At 50.5% G+C, this 24345-nt stretch overlaps 1 protein-coding gene across 2 annotated transcripts in view; it reads right to left on the bottom strand.

Annotated features, from left to right (window-relative positions):
• TRIO (trio Rho guanine nucleotide exchange factor) overlaps window positions 1-24345 on the bottom strand; it is a 338883-nt gene that overhangs the window by 3832 nt on the left and 310706 nt on the right. Inside the window, exons 41-55 of one of the 2 annotated variants that reach the window (XM_032415386.1) lie at window positions 22441-22510; window positions 20411-20500; window positions 19769-19861; window positions 18984-19034; window positions 18668-18745; window positions 17567-17758; window positions 15460-15637; window positions 12414-13228; window positions 8125-8372; window positions 6492-6630; window positions 5617-5644; window positions 5252-5414; window positions 4863-4984; window positions 3431-3509; window positions 1483-1683 (exon numbers count right to left, since the gene is read on the bottom strand). In XM_032415386.1, the coding sequence (XP_032271277.1) occupies window positions 1483-1683; window positions 3431-3509; window positions 4863-4984; window positions 5252-5414; window positions 5617-5644; window positions 6492-6630; window positions 8125-8372; window positions 12414-13228; window positions 15460-15637; window positions 17567-17758; window positions 18668-18745; window positions 18984-19034; window positions 19769-19861; window positions 20411-20500; window positions 22441-22510 (2547 nt within the window). Of the gene's footprint in view, window positions 1-1482; window positions 1684-3430; window positions 3510-4862; window positions 4985-5251; window positions 5415-5616; window positions 5645-6491; window positions 6631-8124; window positions 8373-12413; window positions 13229-15459; window positions 15638-17566; window positions 17759-18667; window positions 18746-18983; window positions 19035-19768; window positions 19862-20410; window positions 20501-22440; window positions 22511-24345 lie in introns of those variants that run through there. The other variant, XM_032415387.1, reaches the window with a different exon arrangement.

Here is a 24345-nt window from a genome sequence, read left to right as displayed (position 1 = left end):
TGAAGTGGGAGCAGGGATGCTGAGGGAACTACCTGCCGACCCGCACCTCTGGTTTCATCCTGCACTCAAAAGGCTTCCTACTACGGTGAATTACTTTGATATTTAAAAACCATGGATGCAGCGCTGCCCATGGGCCAGGGACTAAAGGCTTACTGTCAATTCACTAAATGCTCACGCCACCTTCCCAAGGTCATACAGCTCGCCAGGGAAGGCCAGACCTGCAGTGAGGTGGTCTGGCCCAGGCTCTCGGAGCACCTCGCTCGCTCCCCGCTCTGTCTGCACAACAGACACTTAATGGAAAACCAGCCACTTGCCCGGTAACAAGGGGTAATCGAGGAGACCTTGGTAGTAATCTGTTAGGAAAATAAATCCTAGTAACAGTACGGTGAGACCAAACCATTCAGTTTTCCACTAAAAAGAAACGACAGCTGAACACACTTAAATTTTAAGCCAGAAATGGAAGTCTTGTTGATTTTTGATGAGGACTTTAGGATAGTTCTCGTTAAAAAATCCCCAGATGAGCAGAAGCTCTTGGACACCCAGCATCTCCAGCCAGAATAGGATAGAATTTAAAAACAGCTAAATGCCAAGATATTTCAGAGAGGGTGGGCTTCCCAACCCTGGTACTGCTAACACTGGGGGACCGCGGAGCGTCTGCCGCGGGGCCGTCTGGGCTCTGCGGGATGATGAGCAGCATCCCTGGCCTGTACCCTCTAGATGCCAATGGCACCCCCAACCCGAGCTGTGATGGCCAAAAAAGTCTCCAGACATGGCCATAATGTCCCCTGGGGGGCAAAACTGCCCCCAACTGAGGACCACTGCTCTTCGGTCAGTTTTCACACTCTCTCCTTAGATGACTATGCCATTTACTGGGGTGGTGCACAGAGCTCACTGAACACCATGGGACTGGGGGCTCCTCTGGCCGTGGAGGCCCACCTGCTTTCCCAAGGACGTCCTCTAGGTGAGGTGCATCTCACTCTCCCATTCTGACCACCCTGTGGTGGGCCGGAGCTCTAGCAGGCAGAACTGCAGGCCCAAAGCAGTGGCCAGGAGCAAGATCTTAGGGGGCCCACTCAGCACTCACGAGGCTCCCCGGCCCCCAGCAGCCGTGCGGTGCCACTAGCAGGGGCAGGAGTCTTCAGAGGCCTGGCCCCTTGGGGATCCTGGCAAGCAGGTGGCACCTCCAGGTTGGCTGAGACCCAGAGGGAACCCGGGTGGTGCTGAGGTGTTTTGATGCCAGGCCCGTGGCTCCCTCATTGGGACAGCATGTGCTAAAGACTATACTTCTTTCTACCGTTACTGGAAAGCTCTAGAACTGTGGTCTCTGACAGCAGGCGCACACGCACACCCACACCCACACACACACATTACAAGTTGTATGGATCCTGATATCCTGATTTCTGTCCTTCTTAGAGAACAAACAACAGTAAAATCACTTTAAGTTGAGGCTGAGGCTCACGAACTGGGGAGAGCAGTACGCACATTTCTAACACCAGGACGTAGCTGGTGGGGGTCTCGAAGGTATCGAGGAGGCCAACAAGCAGCGGGTGCTGGAGGTTCTGCAGGATTCCAAGCTCACGGGTGACCTGGTCACGTTTCATCAGCTTCTTGTTCACAAACTTAGTGGCCACTGCTCGTTTGGTTCCTTTCTGATCACATTTCTTGACGACAGAGAATCTGCCCCTGGAAAACAGGTCGAGAAGATCATTTTCAGAGGACTCCGAGTACGTCACGGAGAAAAGACTCTGTTAACCTAAATGGACTGGAGGCCTGTCCGCAGGCTCTGCTCTCCCTGGCCACTCGTGGAGGGGCAGTGGCTCACAATGACCCGGGGAAGCTGGCCAGTCTCCGAGCCCCTCAGCCATGGGATGTCTCTTCTCCCTCCTAGAAGCAGGCTCCATTTCCTCACCCTGCATCTGGGTAGGCCACGTGACCTCCTGACCTCTGGATGTGGCAGAGGTGACACCTTGGGACTTACCAGGTAGCCTCCACCTTTGCTCTCATGGAAAACCTTCCTTACCACGTCAAGAAGCTTGAGCTGTACGTGGTGGCTCAGGCACCCCGCGTGCCCCCTCCTTTTGGAAAAGGGTATCTACTGCCATCACCATGCCTGTGGCTTGCCACTCGGGATGCACGTGTGGGGCTGGTCACCCATTGGTAACCCACGGCCTCTGAAGCAGTACCCGGTGAACCACACCCAAGAAGTGTCAGCGGCACCTTGACCTGACCTGGATGATAGGGTCTTGGACCTCAAGTCTGAGCCCACTACCATATGATGGGGTGAGACCTGGGGAGCACCAGGGACCGTGAGGAATAGAGATAAATCTGTGGTGGGCTGAAATGGCCACACCACCTCGCCACGCCTCCCACAGAGAGGTGCGGTCTATTTCTCCGGCCTTGAATCTGGCCTGGCTGGTACGGTTTCTGGCCCACGCAATGCAGGGGAAGCGTGGCTGTGGATTTCTGAGGCTGAGCCTTAAGAGGCCTCACAGCTTCTGCTTTTGCTGTCTTGAAATGTTTCTGCCATCATGTGAGGAAGCCCAGTGTGAAAGTCTATGTGGAGAGAGGCCCGGTGTCCCAGCCAACTGAGCCCAGGAGAAACCAACAGAAGACCTGCCCGATCATCCCCACATTGTCAGACGTGATAGCAAGTGGTGTGTCTGGTGCAGCAGGGGCTAAGTGAGGATACGTCGGCCTGACACATACCAGTGTGTGAACAGGTACCTGGAGCCACACGGCCCGGTACGGCCACTGGACTGTAAGAGGACTGGACTGCTGCCGGCGGAGTTTCTTGGAAAGCTTTTTAGAAGGGACAAGCTCAGCTGTTGTGCCTTTGACCTCCTTCTTGCCCACATGGGTCATGACCCCAGATGTGGAAGAGTGCTGTGTGGACAGGCAGCAGAGGCAAGTCAGGAGGAGCCTGCCTGGGGGCCTGAGGGCACTGCTGAGCCGCTGCCCTGGGCCTGGCTGCCCCTTCTGGAGAGAAGCGGCCCCTCTCTGTTTGGGCAGGAGGACCCTGCCACTCCAACCTACATCTCCAATCTGAAGAACACATTCAGCCTTTCTCAACTGGGACTCCACAGGAGAAAATTAAGGTCCACAAAAAAGGGTCTGAGCGACACTCCTTTGACTTCTCCCAAGGATAGGACACAGCTAGTGTGGTCCCAGAGGCACAGAAGAGGAGTTAAGTCATTACATCAATGGATGGCTTATGGCATTACACCTCAATTCTCTCTTGGAACCCAAGCTGAAAACATCCTCTTTACTCCCTCAATGTTTAATATCAAAAGGCAATTACACATTACATTTCAAATATAATTCATATAACTTCCAACTGGTCGCAAAATTCACCACTAATCTTATCTACTCTTACGGACAGTTATGTCATACACTTGCTCTCTTGGAAGGGGCTCTGGGTTTTATATCATACCTCCCAAGCTCAGCCACTTCGCTGTAGAAGGAGTCAAAGTTGTCTTTCCAGGTCACCATGATCCCATCACTCCCTGGACCTGCAAGAAGAGCAGCATCTCCCCTGAGCTTGGTTTATGTGCGCTTCTTGGGGAAGAAGTCTATAGGCCTGCGCTGTCCAATATGGCAGCCACACGCAGCTACTGAGCATCTGAACTGTGGCTCACCGGACTGAAGATGTGCTGGAAGCGTAAAATACACACTGCAGGTTGGGACTCAGGATGAAAAGAGATGGATTTACGTGACAGAAATAAACACACACTTCCTTTCCCATTATTTCCCCACTCGCATCTCCAAGGTGGAGTCTTCTATCTCCCTAAGCTCCTTTAGCTTCTGTAACTGATTTATTATAAAGCAAAAATCACCCTGTATAGTTTCTATGACGTCTTTTACAAATGAGAACACTGGCGATTCTTCACTTTCAAATTCAGGATTCTCTTTCTTCCTTGTGTCATGATCCAAGAATCAGATCATTTCCTTTCTCTGGTATAATGAGGTTAAAATATGTGGGATGAAGATACATGGGATAAAAATGCTAAGACAATTCTATTCATTGTCTACACACAGGGCGCTCCTGGACTCAATGCACCTTTTAGTTCAGATTCTTATTTTTGTTCTCGGAAGCAGTTTCCTAGACCTGGTGCAGCTGAAGGACGCATGGGAAATGGCAGCAGCCCTGTACTGCACAGCTGGCCTCCCGTGACGCACGAGCTGCAAACCAACTGGTATGTGCTGCCTACTGAGCAGCGGTCAATGCAACCAGAGGAGATTGAAAAGGGCCTAGGAGGTGGGTTCTGCCTCTGGGGGCTCACGGTCTGGCTGAGGAGAGAGAACAAGGCCGTGCTAGGCCATGGAGAGAGCAAGGGCTTCAGACGGGAGCAACGCGGGTCCCACCGTGGTTGCCCTGCGCTCCCAGGAGGGACACTGTTAGGGTCTCAGTGAAGCACAGAGCCTGCACAGGCCTCAGCCACGCTCCTTCCTCTCCTCCCACAGCCTACGCGAGACCAACTTAGAGGAGATTCTCTCAGAGCCAAAGTGTCAGCTGAGCAATTGAATAAGAGAAGTCAGATGCAAGAATGTGTTTTGAGCACTACTGGCATGGGACGTACCGTGTTCCAACCCAGAGGCCGGCACTGGATGCTCGGCTGCCCAGGGGCTGGGTCAGGGGCCTGCACTGTGCACCTCCCCGAAGACATGAGCGGGGCAGGAGGTCACCCGCCCCGGGACACCCTAGACACTGTGGTCTGCCGCTTGCAGCTCTCGTTGGGAAGGCCCCACACTGACTTATTGCCAAATATTTTAGACCTTCCTGAGTGTGTATGTGCAGGGGCAGGGTCTCTCTGGACCTGCGAGTCCCAGAAGATGCATGCCCCCTGCTCAGGGATGCCACTTACCCAGCACCCTCAGACTGGCTGAAGACGAGGCCGAACCCATGTCGTTCACGGCGATGCACGTGTAGATGCCGTCATCTTCTGTGGTCACGCCGACAATCTTCAGAGTGGCCTCTCCCAAGTCACTGCCGCACAGATGACAACTCATTGTGGGTCACAAAGGCGCAGCTCCCCCAGTGACCGCCCCTACCCTCTCTCCTTTGGGGTCACAGAAAATGACAGAGGAAGTACTGACAAGGAACTTCAAGTGGAATTTTAATTTTTACTGCACACCTCGGTATGAAATGCTCCCTTGTGGGTGACATCAGGGTGCTGAGGGTAACCGAGGGGGATGATTGTGTTGGTCACAGTTGACGGAGGTCACGCTCACTGCCAGCAAAACCCAGCCTCACCTGTAGGAGATGCTGTAGTGACCGTCGTTGTTCAAGGTGTTGTGTTCAGGGCCCTTCCAGGTGATCGAGGCCTTGGGGCGGCCACAAACTCGACATCTAAGAACAACGGTCTCCCCTGTCTCACACGTGACCTCACTCAAGGGAATGACGAATTCTGGGGGAACTGCAGGAGAAAGGAGTCAGGGATACCTGTCACCCTTGGCTCCTTTCCCACACCCACCAATCCTAACAAGAATGAGACCCGAGTTGCCGCCCATGCCCCAGCGCTCCAGAAAACCCACTCTCCAGGTTACGCCCCAGCGTTCTACAATGTGCCCCGTGGACCCTACACTCTGCAAAACCAGAGGAACAAGATAACAACTCACCGTCATATATGTAGTTGGGATTGAGAAGCTGAAACGGAAAAAGCACATAGATGTTAACCAGAAACATGAACTGTTTTGTGGTATGTTACTTTTATTCCCAGGCTACAAGTATCACTGAAAGATGAACAAGAATACAACTTGGGTCTCAAAACAGAGCACATTTTCATTGCCTTTAAATGTACTCAAAAAGCCTCAGGTCATACAAATTTCAGTGAATTTTTGTCTTCCTACCCACCAACACAAAAGAGCCTCTTGAACTCAGAAATGCCCATTTTTCTCATCCAACGGGCCAGGTTCGGCGGGTCCCTGGGCCCCTTCCTTCTGAAGAGCTGCCAGTGCCCTGACCAGAGCCCATGTGCTCCCTTTAGGGGAGATTTCCTTTCTCTGCAGGCAACCACCGCCCAGCTAGGTTTAGGGCAATCTGATCATGGGAGTAACGCTGACTGAAGCAACCCCCGAGGGAACGTGCCAAAGCTGGTGACCCTGTGTCTCGGGCCTCTAGCCCCTTCCCAGCAGTGTGCGGCGGGCCCTGGAGAAGCCCGTGCCACAGCTACCTGACACCGTGTACTTGGAGAACCTGGCCTCTGCTTCCCAGCGCAGCCAGCAGCGTTCTTGGGAAGCTACCCTAGCGCCTGGTCAGGTGCGCCCCCCGGCGCCCTACGGGGCGCATGCGCACCTGTGCCGGGGGCACGGTCCCCGCGAGCGCTCTACGAAGCCCTGCAGGAGCTGCGCCCAAGGCAGCGGGAGGGGATGCGGGAGGCAGATGGCGGCAAGTGAGGCCAGGAGCCAGGCCCGCAACCCCTCCTGGGCCGCCCCCGGCCCCGCCGCTGCCCCGGGAATGAATGCCGCAGGCTCCGGGAGACGCGCATACGCACCTTCACAGATACCTTGTTGCTGAGCCCCTCCCGCGACTTCCGATAACCGTTCTCTAACTTGCCTTCCCGCTTGCCGTCTTTATCTTTTTTCTCAGATTTTTTCCTTAAACGGAGTGCTGTGTGCCAAGATGTTGACTTCCTAGGGGGAAAATAACACGTTGGTAGTGTTACAGCTTTCTAGTGTTCAGCAAGTGATTCCTGAAAGCCTTAGAGAAAGGCTGAGTAGCCCACTTAGGGGATTTGGGGTGACGGAGGCTCCCTGAGCTCTGCTGAGGGAAACGCACCTGTGAGTCTCAACAACCAGAGGGGAAACCAAGAAGCTCTTCACTTTTGAGGATTAAAATACAAAAGTGCTGGTAATGGTCAATTTTATGTATCAACTTAACTGGGCCGCTGGGTGCCCAGAAATGTGATCACACGTTGTTCTGGGTGTTTCTGGATAAGATTAACATTTTAATTAGTAGAGTAAAACACACTGCCCTCCACAACGTGCGAGGCCCCCTCCAATCAACTGAAGGCCTTAGTAAAAAGACGGGCTTCCCTGAGCAAGAGGGAATTCTCTAGTAGAATGGGTCCCCAGCCTGCCGGCCCACACTGCACATTTGGACTTCCTAGTCTCCGTAACTGTATGAGCCAATTCCTTTTATTACCTGCTTCCTCCCTGGAACATACATACACACACACACACACACACACACACACTCCTATTGGTTCTATTTCTTTGGAGAACCCTAATACAAGGCCTAAGAACACTCTTTGATAAAATGAAGTACAAAATGGGAATCTTGAACATTGTACTAGAATAAAACATTGCTGCATATCAAGGAGAAACAGGACAAGGGGATTATCATGGAGGAGAGGCTCTCTGTAGCCTGAACTCAAGCCCAGCTTCTCCGGGAGCTGCGAGCTCCAAGCCCAGAGGGGCAGGCTGCTGCTGGGATGCTGGCCAGCCTGTACTGCGAACCCAGCTGAGGGTCCTCCATGCCTGGAGAGAAGCACGACCACTGTCACTGCCTTTGGGTCCGCTGGTTTGGGCTGAGGCCTTTGGAGGCTTCAGAAATCACCAAGTCCTGCAGTGCTTCCACTCCCAGAAACCACTGGGCTGATCTCTACCACAGCCAAACAGATTCAGGGGAGGGCAGAGTTTTAAACCAGCACCCAAATTCAGTTTTCTTGTTAAAAAAAAATGTTTAATACAGCAAAACTGGTCATTTCTTAACTGAATTAACCTTCTAGTATACGCGAGGCGCAATGGTAATGGCATCACACAGATGTTTGCCTGCAGCTCACAGAACAAGCATCTGCCCAGAGCACCCTCGGCACAGCTGGCTAAGGGGTCGGGGTCCCTGGGGAGTCCTTGCCCCTGGCCCGAGACCTTGGAGATGATAATATCATTGTAAATAACCTAGTGGCTTAAAAAAGCTGTGTGTTTGCACATGCGGGTTATTAAAAGAACCTGCCAGAACGAGTCTGAGAGATGAAGGGCCACCCCATCCTCACTTTGGGGCTCCACACTGTGCTCAGAGATGACTCGCACGACAGGCAATGTCGCAGCTCTCTCGCCGGGCCTCCTCCTCCTCCCAGGGCCTCCAGGCCCCTGGCCCCTTGGCTGGCCTGCCGGGTGGGCACTCACTTGAGAGTCCCGTCGGGGTTCTCCATGATGACTGCACTGGTATGCCCCAGGACGAAGCCTGGAATCCAGCCCTCGGCTGCGGGGCACTGGTCAGTGGCGGCTCGGAACACCAGAAACATGTTCTGTTGATTGCTGGCCAGAATTTGAACGACCTCTCCTTGATAGACGTTTATCTCATCCTCCTTCACTGCCGTGTAATCGTGTGTCACCAACATGGTGGAGATGTTGCTACTGCTGCTACTTTCACTCTGGAGCGGGAGAGATGGAAAAAAGGCAGAGGGGAACTGAAACGAGATCTGATGTCATGAACCCGCTCATCGGCGTGCGGCCGCAGCGTGATGACCCAGAGCAGGGCTCACCAGACAGGCCCGGAGGCACCTGCCCTCCTCTGCCACTCTCTCTTTAGCTAACTTTGTGCTTTTTTTGGATAATTAAAAATCAGGATTTCTCTAAAAAGCAATGCAAGTAACAATCTAAATTCAGTCACCACAATGATGACACTTTGCTTTCGGGAGCTTGGTTACTGTTTCAACCCCATCCTCCTTGCACCCTCAGAGAACAGCTCAGTCCTCCTGTTGATGCCATGCTGCCTTGGATCTATGTCACTGTGACCATCATGCTCATTTAAAAAAGTATTATTAAATTAAACGGCCACAGAGAGTAAGTAGCTCTTCAGCTCACTGACACATTAGATCATGGAGCGGCCCCAAATCTGCCAAAGAAAATGTTCACGGAGAACACGTATCCAAGGATCATGACAAGCTGCTGACATGCCTGATCATTTTCACCTCTTTTTCCTTCTAAAAGAATGAGGAATACCTGAAAAGATAACCAACTGCTGTTCTGCTCTCACGGATAGTTAGGCTGCCTCCTTTATGTGGCCCTCAGCGAGTGGCCCTGAACTTGCAGGACCCAGCTGTCCTGAAGGTGCACGGGAACAAGACTACACAGCACTGCAGAGTGCCTGTGGACCGCTGGCCCCACAAGTCAACCTCCGGGAACAGCCCTTGGCGTGAGAAAACCTACTCTCCCCTGGAGTCCTAGCAGGACCCAGTCTCTGTTCACTGTGTGTCTCTAAGGTCCACCACAGTGACGGACATGTAGCAGACACTCAATACATATTCAGTGACTCGACGACGCAAGATTGCAAGAGTAAAACAGAGATCGTTTCTTAAGGCCACCTACCTAGGCCCACAAGCTGAGTGGTGTCAGCTGCTGAGAAGAAACACAAATGGCAGTATTTGTCCCAAGCTGTCATTTACCAAGTGACCCTTTTGTTCCAGGGGAGGAGGAGGAAGCTGACACCACTGTCACCTCCTGAGCTACATCTTGCTCAATCCTATCCAACAGGTGGGATGTGGGGAAGGGCGTCAGGCCCCCTGCTCCTGGTAGCTTGTTCTCAGAGGTTTCCACCAACGCTGTTGTCTAGATGCTCACGGATCCCCCGGACTCCGATGACACTCAGCCTCTGCTGGGCTCTCGGCTGCCCGGAGCAGGTCCCAGGTGGCACAGGTGCAGCCGTCAGACAGCCCTGCCCCATGCCTGTCAGCCCTGGGCTACTGAGCTTGTGTCGGGATACGCTGGAGCGGACGGGCTCGTTGCCGTTAACGAGCCAGTGTGCCGAGAATTCCGGGGTGCGGGGCTAGGACTCTTGACCCACAGTGGGTATTTAAATTAAACACAGCAGAGTGCCAAGCTCCGGTTCTGTCTCAGCTGAGAGTCTGTTGCGGATTCCTGCCTCTTGTGGATCCCCCCATACTGTCCACATCAGGCTACGTACGGCCTGTGCATATTCATTTATGCCATTTTATTCTTCTAGCGTGTACTTTATTCTGACTTACATAGCAATACCCAATAGTTTTGAGATCACAAAGCCAAATTTGGTAGGAAATGCAAACAAAAAGCAACTTATGCAGCACAGCTGCTTTTGGCCAGAGCATCCCAAGCTTGTCTCATGATTTTGCCACAATAATTGCTATTAGTATTTTCTGAACACTCCCTATGCACCAGGCTAAGGATCAGGCATTTAAAATCCATCTCACTTAGTGCTCGAAGCTGCCTTCCCGGCTGGCACAACCATCACTTCCTTACAGAATGAGGGGTTGGGCACGCACACGGGCCACCTGGCCTCGGAGACTAAGGCAGGGTTGCACTTCTATTGCTGCCAGGTGGGCAGGTGCAGAGAGATTGTGCGTCCACATTTGGAGGCTGGCAGTCACCATCTGGGTTGGTCCACATCCACTCCATTCCTGCTCTCAGCAGAACTTTCCAGAAGGTGCCCATGAAAGGAGGAAGAAGGCTCATGGGTTAGGCACAGCTGCTTGGCTGTGACTGCAGACGGCTCCGTGGAAGTAGTCAAGGAGGAAGGTGGCCACTGCTGACCCACCAGGCGGGTAAGACGGCCCAAATGGGTAGAAATGGGGCAGGGAGACAGTTCCTTTTAACCAGAGCACTTCAGAGTCCTAGAGGACATGTTCACATCCCCATTCAGGCCTCTAGTGGTCTTCCCAGCCTTCCAGGGCATTTCTGTAAGGCACTCTGACTCATCTAAAACACTGGCAATTTCCCTTTCCAGGTTACCTACCACCTAAGAAAAAGTGAGAGGCAACTTTTGCAGCCTCAAGCCGGAACATACAGCACACGCGACTGTGCCTCTGTCCGAGGACATCCTGGGAGGGAGCCGGGTGGTGACGGTTATGTGTGTGTGTGCTCCCGGGCGGCCCGGAGACCAGCACGGGCGCCTGCTTTGGAACAGCTGAGGTTCGTTCTGAAGCACAGACTCTGAGCGCTCCTCGTCTGCATAAGGGGAGTGTCCAGGTGAGGATGAGCTCGGGGAGCTGCTCCCAGGCCCAATTCCCCAATTCACAGGGGTCTCAGCTGTAAGGCCACGCCCGCCTCCTGAGCATTCAACCAGATGTGGGCAGGCATGGCATCCCTGTGGCGCTCTGCCTCTTTTCCTCTGGCTGAAGTTGCTCACCTGCATTCCTAGCATTTCAGACCCACGGGGGGGGGGGGGGGGGCGGGGGGGGGGGGCAGGCTACCGTGCAGGCCACTGTAAGGCACCCACAAAGAGGAGGACACTGGTCACAGCCACTGCAGAGGACGCCTGCCCGGACCACTTATTTTTGCAAATAAGAGTCAAGGGCAAATAAATGTACCAAGACCCATTTCCTAATTTCTTCCTCAATTAAATATAAAGATTGAGTTTAACAAAATACGTAACAAATAGGAAAAAAGAGAAAGCCACGTCAACCCAAACAAGGCATTAACAGAAGTCCAGAAAAAAGAAGAGAGACATGCAAAAGCCAGATTTGTTTTCATAAAGAGAGACACAGACCCTTTTAGGGAAATGTATTTAAAAATTTATAAAGCGATCAAACATACACTCGTTAGAACAGTTCTATTCCCTCACGCATGCCTTTAGGAAAAGTGTTAAAGGTCAGGCCATCTGCCGTGTAGGAAAACAGCTGGGTAGGATAGTGAGGAAGCCACAAAATGGGGGAGAAACCCACCACAGCAACCTTTCTGCTTGAGGACACAACATAGGTGACGGGCAAGAGGAGGGCGAGGAAGCCCGAAGCGCCTGCAGCGCGCCCCCTGCTGGACAGAAGGCAGGACGCTCCTGGCCGCCGGCAGGAGCCCGAGCTCCAGAGGCCCTACAGCAGTCTCTTCCAGAGTGAAACTTGGGGGGAAGCAAGTATTTCCACTGGAGAGATTTCTTTCCCCCCATTTTGTCTGCTTAGTTTGCTGTGAGTTGCTGTTGGAAGTTTTCTTGAGGGATTTTTTTTTTTCCAGCAGATGAGTCAAAAATGCTGCAAAGATAATTTAAGGCATAAAAGAGCACAACCAAGCGATGAGCAAAAAGCTTAAAGTGTACAGATTCCAACTTAAATAGGAGGTAAACAGCAGGGACACTGACCCCTCTAAAAAATCGTGTGTGAGGAAGGCAGGGGTAAAAAGGAAGTTCCAAGATACTCTGCTGGTCAGAGAGTGTGAAAGACGCACAGGCGCTGCATTCGGAAGGTTAACGATCTGGCTTCCCGGATTAAGGAGACACACACAAAGCAAGGAGCGAGTTAGTAGAGACGAGAGCAGCGCTGTCCCGCGGCAGGAGGGGTTAGAAGGCGCCCGGTCCGCGGGCTCCGGGCCGGAGAGCTGACCACTGCAGGCGGCGCCGGCCGGAGAGCCAGGAGTTAGTAGGAGGAGAGCGGCGGCCACGGGGAGGTTTAGAAGAGCTGGCGGGACAGAGGCAGTGGGGCAGGCGGGCGCAGGCTGCCGGGCGTTCTTACCCCGTTGCTCTGGGTGGACTGCACGGACTGCTCGCTGGCCGAGGAGCACGTGCTCATGCGGTCCGTGTCCTTGCCGGGGGCCGCATGGCGCTGCGCCTGCCGCTGGAGGGAGTCACTGTCCCCGGGGAAGGTGAAGGAGCCCGGCCGGCTGGCGGGGGAGGCGGGGATGGAGCTCCAGAAGGAGCCCCCCTTCTGCAGGGGGCTGCTGGGGGGAAAGGGCTCCTTGCCGATCGGAGAAGGGAACGCGCTGGCCACAGGCGAGTTCAGAGGCGAGACGGCCCCGGGCCTGGGCTTTCCCAGGGGCAGCGAGCCCAGGCTGCTCCGCGAGCGGCTGTCCTCCGGGTTGGCCCGCGCCTCCTTGGCGTCCGCATCGCGGCCGGCGCCTGCCGCGGCACTCCCCGAGGACTTCCTGGGGCTCTCAATGACCTTCATCTTGGGGATGCGCTCGGCGTCTTGCTCGGGGCCTTCGGGCTCTCCCGGGGCGCGCCTGCCGGGCTGGCCGAGGCCGGCCTCCGGGGCGGGGCTGCTGCCGGGAAGGGGCGGTGCAGGGCCGGGAGGGGACATACCTGACATCTTGTCTGCCTCTGCCTGGCTCGACGCTGCAGAGGAGACCAGCACGGGGGAGTGGTGTCTGACAGGCTGGGGGATCCGGGAGGGTCTGCTTCTGCTCGAGCTGGGGAGGCCGCTGCAGCTGCCGGGGCCGCCGCTGGGGTTGCCGCCGCCGCCGCTGGGGGCCCCGCCGCCCCCGCCGCCGCCCCCGCCGCCGCCGCCGCCCCCGCTGTGGTTCCTCTGATACTCGATTGGTGATGTCAAGGCTGTAAATAAGGGAGACAGAGAGGAGGCAGTCAGGGAACCGAGAAAAACAGCCTCACCAGGCAAAGGAGAAAGGCACAGAATGGCATCAAAAGGACATCCTGGTCCTGAATGCTCCCCCTCCCCAGTCAAGTGGAGGCTCATTCACGCCACTTCTAACCATCACGACCTTTAAGCTCCCACCTATCCTGGAAGCAGCAGACTGACACCATCCATCAGTACAGGAAAAGGCAAAGATCTTAAATGCTACTCTTCTGTTGATGAACAGCTGACCCGGGGGTGCGCCTGTGTGAGTGGCTGGGGGGCAGAGAAGGCCGAGGAAGGACAGAGTGCATGAGAACGAGGGTGGCGCAAACTTTACCAGCCTGGGAGCAGCAAGCAGAGCTTCTGCATCCCCGCCCAGGGGAAGAGGCCCACTGCCCGTGTGGGAGAATCCCAGACAGCAGCTGGCTCCCATGGAGTGGGAAAGCTCAGTCCAGCTGCCACAAAGGTCTTCTTTCAACCCGAGAGCAGTCAGGCAAAGAAGAACCTGGCTGGGAGTTAAGGAATCCCTTGGTTTCCCTGCAGGCTCGCAGGAAGGCAGTGTTAGGGACCACCTCTGCTGTGCAGATTTGGCATAAACGACAAGGGAAGGTACAGAGCTCCACAAAGACCCCCGGGGGGCGTGTAGCTGGACCATCTCTCGACTCCAGCGATATAGTTTGTATGTAGTCATCTGCAGGAAACTGAGGAAAAAATACCAAATAAGATACGGGGAATTATCACAAAATTTTAAAGTGTTAAAACCTTTGAGAAATACAACAATTAGGCAGAACCCCTTCCTGCCTTGGAGACGTCAGGCAGGTGTGAACAAGCATTTTGGAGCCAAATGACATTTTATGAAGTCTGTCCTGGCCATGGCCTCTTACTGGAACAAGGGGCGAGAGGGAAGGGTGTCACATGGCCAGAGCTCCCACACTATTCCTGATGGTGCTCAATCCTCTGGAATCGGTCCTTTATGTAGACTGAGGATGTCTAGTAAAGTTTCACAGCATGGCCTATTCAGGCCTCCAGTTTGGGAGGCAGTTCATTTTATTTTAAAGATGGTAAAGAGATTTCCCAACAGTTGCATGCTATGGATAGGCATTTAATGCATCACTTCAGAACAGGACCCTTAAAGAGGCCTGCACTGGCTCATTGTTATGGGAGCAAAACTTTTTTCTACATTCGCAAGGACTGTCCCCCGGCCCCTACTAGCCCCACGTATCAAATTCCAACAACAAATGTAAAAAATGATCAGTCTTGCTTAACACCCAGGCAGCTGACCACCCCTTGGCCCCAAATGCCTTGCCCTTGATTTTTCACTTAATGCCTGTGTTCCTGGCTCTTGAATGTCATGCGAGGTGTGAAGGTGGTTTTACGGTGACAAAGAAATGACAACATCCTATTGGACTGGGGCACAGACAGAGAATATGGACATGGAGAAAAGGACAAAGAGAAGACATTAAATGAGTTATCTAGCTTCTGGCTGAATTCTCGGAGCTCTTCAATGATGGCCAAGTTAGAAGCAGAGTCAAAGGTGGACATCACAAAGGGAAGCAGGCAGTTTTAGGTCACCCACATAACGAGTCAAAGGAGTTATCTAAACCGTAAAGTCAGTATGGTCACTCTCCTTGTGAAGAAGACACGGCCCCTAAGGTGCTCTGCAGCTCCCTGTCATCACTCATGTCATGGAAGCTGGGAAGGAAAAATATAGGGCTTGTTTTCTAAAGGAGCTAGGAGTATGGATGAGCAATGTGAGCAAACGAAAATTTCAAAGGTGCACTGGAGAATGTCTACAATATCTGTGGCCACTTCTGTCGGCTGCCTCGGTTTTTCTCAAGCATTCCCTTCCCAGGACAGGGCTCCAAGGCACAAGTGGTGGAAGAGACCATGTGGGACACGTGCCGGGGGCGACGGCATGCTGGAAACCTCGACTCTTCCAGGAAGAATCTGTGGGACTTTAAGTAACTTACTGATCCACCTGTGCCTCAGCTTCCTCATCTGTAAAATGGGCTAACAGTGGTACTCGCCACCAGGGGTTCTTGTGAAAAGGAATTGAAGTAATACACAAGTGCTTGTTAGGACAGAGCCTGAAACACAGTCTGTGCTGAATATGTCTCGTCATTATGAGCAGGAGGCAACAGGAGAGAGAAGAGAAACAGAAACATGTACCTCAGGCAAAACACACACCCACTAACAGAACATACATTACCATTTAAAAAATTGCGCTGGTTTTCTAAAATTTGGTTGATTTCATGGATCCATGTTTGCCGGACACTTGGACTGGATGAATGCAAAATGAAGGTCTCCACCACACCCCCCGTCCTCGATGTCAGAGCAAATTTACACGGATCATTTTCCACATTTTCCTCCAGGCAAAGGCAACTCACCTTAAAAAAATTAAAGCATTATTCACAATGGCCAAAAGGTGAAAGTAACCCAAGTGTCTGTTGATTAATGGATGGATAAAGAAAATGTGGTCTCTGGAATGAGTAATGGAATATTATTCAGCCTTAAAAATGAAAGATAGTTGACATGCCACAGCACGGATGAACCTCGAGGATGTAATGCTCAGTGAAATAAGCCAGTCCCAAGAAGACAAATACTGTTATGATTTTCTTGTAGATGAAGTAAGTACCTTGAGTGGTCATATTCACAGAGCTAGAGAGTGGAATGGTGGGTGCCAGGGGCTGGTGGGAGGGGGGATGGGGAGTGGTTGTTTCAAGAGCACAGAATTTTGGTTTTGCAAGGTAAGGAGAGTTCCGGAGGTGGACGGGTGGTGATGGCTGCCCAACAATGTGAATGTACTTAATGCCGCTGAGCTGCACACAGAAAAATGGTTGAGATGGTGAATTTATGTGTATTTTACTACAATAAAAACTAAAGCACATTTATTCCCACCGGTCAGGTGCACTGTAAAGTTCATCCCACGTCAAAGTTGAAACAACCAGTTTTGCTCGAGCTGTCATTTTTACTGCCTTGGAAATCATTATCTTGAAGGTTTTCAATGGTTTTTTAAACTCAGGGATGAGGGGATTACCAGGAATTTAACTAATAACGTGAATATTAAACTAGAAACATGGGCCTGGGAATTACCTGATTTCAGACTCCATTATGATGAGCCGGTGTTTGTGTAACCCTCCCTTTCCTGCCCCAGGAATAAAAGGAGACTATTTAAAATACCTTCACTGTTCATAGGACATGTGTTATGAAGTTATATGTGCTTTCACATGTGGGATAGTTTTACAGAAGCAAGAACACAGAATTTCTAAGCTGCTGGAATGGAGTGGAGACGTCTGTCAGGAGACTTCTGGAAGAACGGGTAAGACATCCAGAGGATGGTGGGTGCAGAGTGACAACCTGGGGGCCTCCAATGGCCTGGGGGGGAGGGCTGGAGGATGGTGGGAGAGAGGAGCGGCCTGCAGTTTCATGGAGCCCAGCTCGAGTGCCTCCCTAGGTCCTGTTGGGCAAAAGAGCCTCCCCCAGCCCGGAGCGGGAGGAAGTAGAAAGGCTGCTGCAGGTGGCCATCAGAAGCCTGACGGGGAGCGGGATGGTGCGGTGTCCCACCCGTGTGCTGAGACCTTAGGGCTCAGAGGGCCTAAGAGGGTTCCCGTCCCTGTCCCCGACAGGGAGCCCAGCAGCCCAGGGTAGGAGGCCCTAACACAGGGAAGCACACCTCCCTTCCGAGCTCAGGGCCCGCACGGCTGCAGAGGTGGGAAGAGCAGGGATGGAGAGGAGGGGTGGGCAAGCTGCATCTCCCAGGGATCTTCTGCTGAGACCTCAAGCTCCCTCCTCTGCTTTCTTCTATCTGGCCCTTGGTTTGTCCCATTTACAGGACTCAGGGCCATTTGCAATTATTATGTCTGGTTACTTGTGTTTCTCTTCCATCAGACAACAAGCTATTTGAGGGCATGGACTGCCTGTCTGGTCTACCCCCGCGGCCCCATGCCGAGCACTGAGCACTCAGTGCGTCCGCATTGAGTGGAGGAGAATAAGACAGTGGGAAAGCTTTCTGCTCTGGTCTTACAACAGTTATCCAAATCTGTGTCCCTTAAAGTTGTACATGGCCCTAGGAAAGGGGGTACACAAAAACTAACAAAGATAAAATCTTCTCATCATGGTCACACAGAGATGTGTGCAAGCCATCAGCCACTTCAGAATGCAGGGAGTACAGGGATGGAGTGAACTTTTAAAAGTTCTAAAACGTCTTAGGCAATTTTCTAAATATTTAATAAACAAAGGATCAGGACATGTCATTGCTGAAAAGGAAACAGTTTATCCACATGACGGATACGTGCATCAGCACAAACACACATTACCTTGATGCTGTTCTTAAACAGGAATCCTGGCATCGAGAAGCCCTTTTTTTTATCAAGTGGTTCACTGAAAATGACGATCTGCTCAAAGAGGAAAACCCGCCTCTCTTTACAGCGAGGCAGAAGTCCCGAGTCTTGGTCTGTGACCAAGAATGTGTCCTGCAAGAGCAGCTTGCCCTGGGCAACAATTTTACCCTAAAAGGGGGGGCAAAGGAAGAGGAGAGAACATTTCATTCTAAGTCAAAATATCTGTTTTTTTTGTTGTTGTTGTTCCCACAGAATGTGTTTTTCTTCTATTAATTTATAGAGCTTAAAAATTTCATTTATTGTAATGAGTTCTTAGCCCCAGATGGGATAATCATCTAGATAAAATTCTTGCCAAACTCTGTATGTCTCTGGCCTCAGTTATAATCAAAGACAAAATGGGTTGAAAGTGTGTAGTTCACACTGGAGCAGGTTCTCGAGGCACAGACCCTGGGCCCAGCTGCGTCGGCGCCCTGGCAGGACCATTAGAAATGCACAGGGACCCGTGTTTTCAGAAGCCGTCCAGGAGAGTGTGTGTGCGCTTTCCTGAGAACCACAGCACCAAGAACTGTACACCCTAATTCTCTAGTAAAAGAGTAGATGAGAAAAGCAAAAACGTGTCCCCTTTCTTTACTCAGTAGTCGAATTTGTACAAATTCTGAGTATCTTTAAGATACTAATAGGACAATATGTAATATCAATAGTCTGGCAACTCATAGAACCGTTTGGCAGACGAACAAGTGCGCCTGAAGTCAAGCTCCCAGGGACGGTGGACGGGCAGGGGCCCCCTGCTTCCCACCACCTGCCAGGGAAGGCGGCTGTCCCGCTACAGGATCAGAGGGCCTGCGAGTCACAGCCAAGCCCCGGCAGGCGCTGGGCTGTGAGCAGAGGGAGGGCCTCAAAAAGCAAATCAGATGCACCGAAAGAAGTTGAAAGAAAATACCAATCAGGTTCAAGAACAGTGAGAGGAGACAGAAAGTAGGCAAAAAGGATCAGCTTTCTATGTGTGCAGGTAAGTGATCGAAGACCGAAGGAAATGAGGTAAGCCAGAGGAGCAAGTTTAAAGAGCTGCAGCATTACGTCAAATCCTTGCAGCCGCCCCACATTCATCATGTCGTTGCACCGCTTGGGGACTATGCACATGACTTCCACGGCTCTCTGGGGGTGGGAGAGAAAGCAGAGCCACTGGTCAGCTCCCCGGGGAAAGCTGCCGCCCTCAGCTCACCGTCCCCTCCGCCTCCCCCCAGCCCCGCCCCCCCCCCCCCCCCCCCGCATCCAGGTGCAGGACAGGCCCCTCCCGGGCAGGCTGCTCAGGGGACACTGGAGACAGGGGTGGGAAGGATTAAGTGAGGGGCCTGGGTAGCACAGGGTGGCCCCAGCGGGGGGATGTAAGTACCTCTAATTCTGACGTATCCAGGCTAGCTTTTTTGGAATACTTGAGGAAGTCCTGCAAGGAGCACAGAGAGAAGGACATGATAAGGGTGATGATCACAACAGCAGCTAACCTTTCTGCTCATTCCTGATGTGCCAGGTGCCACGTCAGGCATCTCGGTCGTATGTTCTCATTGCTTTCTCCCGGTAACATGATGGAAAGATATCCTTAGGAGGATTTCGAGCTACAGCAGAGCAAAGTCAACCAAATCTAAGCAGGTACCAGCTCATCTTTTACTCCAAGACAGCTCTGGGCTCTGTGGATGCCCGGCTTCTAAGTTTTATATCCGAAGCACTCTCCACATATTTCGACACTCACTCTCATCATGGACAACTGTGTGACTTTGCCTCTAATTGTGCTTAGGAATTTAAACCAATCAAGGGCTTCTGAGCTCTGAAATTTTAATTTCACGCAGGACCCCCAGGAAGATGAGAAAACTTGCAAGGCCGAGAGAGCCGAGGAAAAACGATTAACATTCAAAGATCTGTGATGGGGAAAAAAGTTAACTTCAAGTGACATTTTGATTCAGAACTTGATGTAAAGGAAAAATTGAGAAAGACAGTACAAGGCGCCTTAACAGATTTTAAGAAATTTACTCTGAAATATTTAAAATCAGAAATCAGAAGACTGCTTTAGGTTTTTTATAGGGAAGATTCCCCTCCCCTGCCCAACCCTTCCTTCCCCTCACCTATCCGGTCCTCTCACCAAACAAACCGCCGACCCCGAGTCTGCGCCCAGCAAACCCTCACCTTCAGTAGCAGCTGGTACTTCATGATCCTCTGCACTGGTTTGATTAACAGATCTGTGAGCTGCAGCCTGTGGCCCAGACGCTGCTTTAAGTCCTGTGGTTTTAAGGGAGAAAAGAAAGATCTGTAAGTGCTGCCTTTCAGAGGACAATTGCTGAGTCCCTGTGACGGTCAGAAATGCCAAGTACCCAGCACGGAAGGCGGGAGAGGCGTGGGGTGGGGCAAGGGGCCTCGCTGCACAAACATCAGCCAGGGCTCTGCCATTTCTCAGAATGGCCTCTTCCAACCTTTCAAGGCGGTTTTCAAAATAGCCATTTTTTTTTGCTTGTTTAAAGACCTTCTTTCACTTGCTTTCTTTTATTCATATAAACACATGCTTTATTTTTAGGCTGAGAGTTTAGATCATGAGTTGTTCTGAATCTGTAAAGAGCCTTAAGTTCAAAACCGCTTAAAAAACCCCTTATTTTAACAATGACCCCAGTCTTCTGAAGGTTAACAGATACACAATCATAGACTGAATTCATACTCATTTCTCTGATTTATAGGGACGGACTGCTTAGTTCCTGGGAAACATGACATTTTAGGTTTTGGACATCAACTGTAACAAAAGATTCAGAAATACTTTGTTTCTTTCTTGGGTCTTACCTCAAAAAAGGTATCAATGTATTCTGAGACAATGTGCTCAGACTTTGGTTTATTTTGACAATAAACTATATACATGTGCAACCTTCTCTCCTAGGAATGAAAAAGGCAAACAGAGGAGTTAAAACAATCAGAAGTTCAATTAGAATATAAGAGCACATACACATTTCAGCACATTCATAAAGGAAATCTTCAAACAAAACTGGTTTAGGCCCATGGGAGCACATTCCAGATGTATGACTATGTCAGCATTCTGCTTTGTGGCTCCGAAGACAGTCTTTCCCCCTTGACCCCTCAGGTATTTCAAACCCCTCACTTCACCCGGCAAGTACAGGGGCAACAAGAGGACAGGGTTCTTCGTATTGAACAGAGAATTACTGCCACCCCTCCAACTGGCCCAGTGCTCTAGGAAGCCTTGCTGGCTTTAGCAGGGAAGAAAAAGCTCTTTGACTGCAGGTGCTGAAGGCAGGGGAAAAGGTACCTAGTGAGCCATCCCTTCATCCGGTGATCCTCTAAGTGTGGTGTACCCACCCCTGGGGGTCCCTGTGGCCTTTCAGGGGATCCAGTGGGTCAGAACTATTTTCAGACTAATGCTAAGATATAATTTGCCCCTTTCTTTGTGCTACCATCTCAGGGATGTGCAAAACCAGCAAATATTGGCAAATATTCACCCCTGCACATTTGCAGAAGACTGCCAGTTTCACCTCAGAATGTTCTGGATGCAGTCATAAAAATCCATTTTATGAAAACTCAACCATGGAGTGTACGTCTTTTTAACATTCTTGTGACAAAACAGAGGTCCTCATAACACTTCTGTGGCATACAACAGTTGTCTCAAGCAGGCGCACTTGTGACACTGAGCTGTGGGCCAAACTGACTGCTGGGTTTTGTGGGCTGCCATTTTTACTTGAAAGAAGGATGGACACAAAATATATTTTTACTTGGGTATCTGACAAACATCTTCTTGAACATGAACAAAAAGTCTGTCGTTTCAAGGCAAACTGGCAGTATCTGTTGATAATGAAACTCTGAGCTTTCAAGTTAAAGATCAGAATTTTGGAAAACAGGGTATCTGCCACTGTGAACTTGACAATACCTAAACACTGGCCTAAAGAGAGGGCTGGCGATATTAACAAATGCGATTTTTTGATAATGTGTAACAAAATGTCTCAGCATCTGGAAGATCTGTCTAAACTGGTGAACCACTATTTTCCAACTGACCAAGCGCTATTTCACAAGCTGGTGCAGGGCTGGACGCCTGCAGGTGTGAGGGGCCTCAATGCGTCCAGTGAAACAGTAAGGCACAAGTCCGCTACAGAGCTTTCCAGATTCCACGTGGCAGCTAACCTTTGAGATGGTATCACACGGTCGAGTTCCGGTGTGGTATCTCAGAAAGCTACCCATAATTACCTGAAAAGAGTATTAAAATACTTGTTCCTTTCCAACTCTCTACCTGTATGAGGATGGATTTTTTTTTCATATATTTTAACCAAGAAACCATTCCACAACAGAATGAATGCAGAAGCCGATATAAAAATCCATCTGTGTTCTATTAAGGCAGACATTAAAGAGATTTGCAAAAATGCAAAAACTCTTATCACTAGTTTTTTTTTTTAAATGCAGGAATTTTTCCTAAAAAACCCATTAATGTTAACACACTTATTTCAGATACACACATGTATTTGGCTACTACATTAAACCTACTGAATGTTTAAGTACATCACCATCCTCACTGAACTGTCTGCCCGCAGACATCCCCAAATGTTCCTGCTTCAAGTTTGCCTCTGGTCCCCCTTCTGACCACTCTGTACTGTGCTGAGCTCCACAGCTGGCTGGGGCTAGGTGACCGGGAGAGCCGATCATTCATGTGCAAGAGTGTGGTTTAATTCCAATTCGCTGACACTGCACGGTTTGGTTTGATTCTTAGCATAAGCACTTTTATAAACAACCAGTGAGTTCTCCTTTAATCTGAAAAACCAGTCACTAAATATGACAATATCAGAACAGAATATAAATAATGTTATTGTACTGACATGTTTAACAAAAAGGGATCCTAGTTTTTCCGGATCTTCAAGGCACTTCTCCAACTCTCCTAAAAAAAAGCTGAAACGAGAAGAGAAATGTTAGAGCCGTTTCCAATTTGGCCTTCTGATTTTTGTCAAAATAGTCTGCTGTGACACGAGCAACTGGAAAGTGTCAAGTATATACTTAAGAAATACAATGTTCACAGAAAACATTTTGTTAGGACAGGAACCAAGAGAGATACACAGGTGAAAAAGACAAGGCAGAATGAGACCATCCCTTGACTGGCGACCTTTTCTTCTCTTGGACAATCAACATTTTTGTCTCATTTTTCTTAAGGACACAAGCAATAACATATCACGACTGAACACAGAGAAAAAATAAAAGTTTCAACACGATTGGTCATTTTTATTTCTGAAAACTAGAGTTTCATATATTTTATGGTAATTTTTAAGAGGCCCAAAGGATAATAATCGATATAAAATACTGAAATACTGAATATATTACCTGTGCTAGTTTTACAACATTTTCCCAAATACTATCCAACGTAACCTCCAGGTTATGCGTATCAGCTCCCACCGAGACAGAAATCAGTTGTAACCACAGCAACACGAGGGCTGTGGGACACCTGCTCTGTGTCTCTTCTGGGCTACAGTCTCCAAGACGCATGCCCCCTCAGTCATGACCTAGCTACGTTGATAGTTGTGTCTGGTATTTTATTAACCCGCAAACCAGCATATCCATTAAGGCTATGTTGAATTTTCTAGCACCTGGGGTTTTATTACAGCTCTGCACACACTGTGGCGGGCCCCATCTCCAGGTGCAACTTCTCTGTCTGGTCAACCCAGGAACACTGTGCTGTTTTCTCTTCCCATCCTGGCTTCACAACCAGACTCAGGGGTGGCAGACTATAGAGGAGCGCCAAATATCCCTTTCTAAAATTAGATTCACAGATTAGTCTACAATCAATAGAGCTATCAGTCAGGCTGTGTCTGAAGTTGGTCCTTCATTTATCTACGAGTCTGACTGAATTAGACATTAAGGGGGATATGAAAATGATGACCCTGTACCTGGGTTCAAGGGTTTTACATTCTATCAGGACAGATAAATTTAGAAATAATAAAACACTACTATATACACACCCTGATAACCCCTCATATCTGCACAGTACTTTATAGTTTCAAAAGCACATTTACATATGCTATCTGCAAGGAGGACAGAGCACATCTGATTGGAGTGATGAGGCCTAATGGAGAGTGATCATTTGACCTGGGCTTTGAAGGGGATGGGAGCACACTCCAGGCCACGGGGACAGCGATGCACATAAAGACAGTAAAGTAGGCACCCTGTACAGATCAGAGGAACAGAACAGGGCCGCTGGAATACTCCACAATATTATCAGTGGCTGGCATTAAGCAATCCGCAGATGATTACAGATTTTTTAAATCTGGAGTTAGGCGACCTGAAGGGGCTGATGTGCTGTAGCACCGGCCGCCACGTGCATGTCCTGGTTGGGACGGCTGTGACAAGGTGCTGCGGTCAAATGTGATTTTCATGTGCAGTCATGTCTACTGTTCCCATTAAAATTGTTAGAAAAAACAGTATCTTCAAAACTCTCTCATAGTAATTGTATATATTCAAGAGGTGGCTGCAATTCTAATTAGAAACATTTACTGAGGCTTACTCTACATAGATGGTATTCTAAGTGCTTTGCATGTATTAACTCAGTCTCTCTTCACGAAAAACCCCATGAGGGGGGTGGGTAAGACTCTGACCCACACTGCGAAGAAGGAGAACGGAGGCACAGAGAAGGGAAGCAAATGGCTCAAGGCCAGCATTGGGCTCTGAACCCAGGCAGTCAGGCTTGGTGCTAGTGTGTCCAGCCGCCCCCACGGGTGCTCCCTGGATGCACCAGC

The sequence above is a fragment of the Phoca vitulina genome, unplaced genomic scaffold (genome assembly GCF_004348235.1).
Source record: "Phoca vitulina isolate PV1807 unplaced genomic scaffold, GSC_HSeal_1.0 scaffold17, whole genome shotgun sequence".
Taxonomy (NCBI): Eukaryota; Metazoa; Chordata; class Mammalia; order Carnivora; family Phocidae; genus Phoca; species Phoca vitulina.
This window is presented reverse-complemented; position numbering and strand designations above follow the sequence as displayed.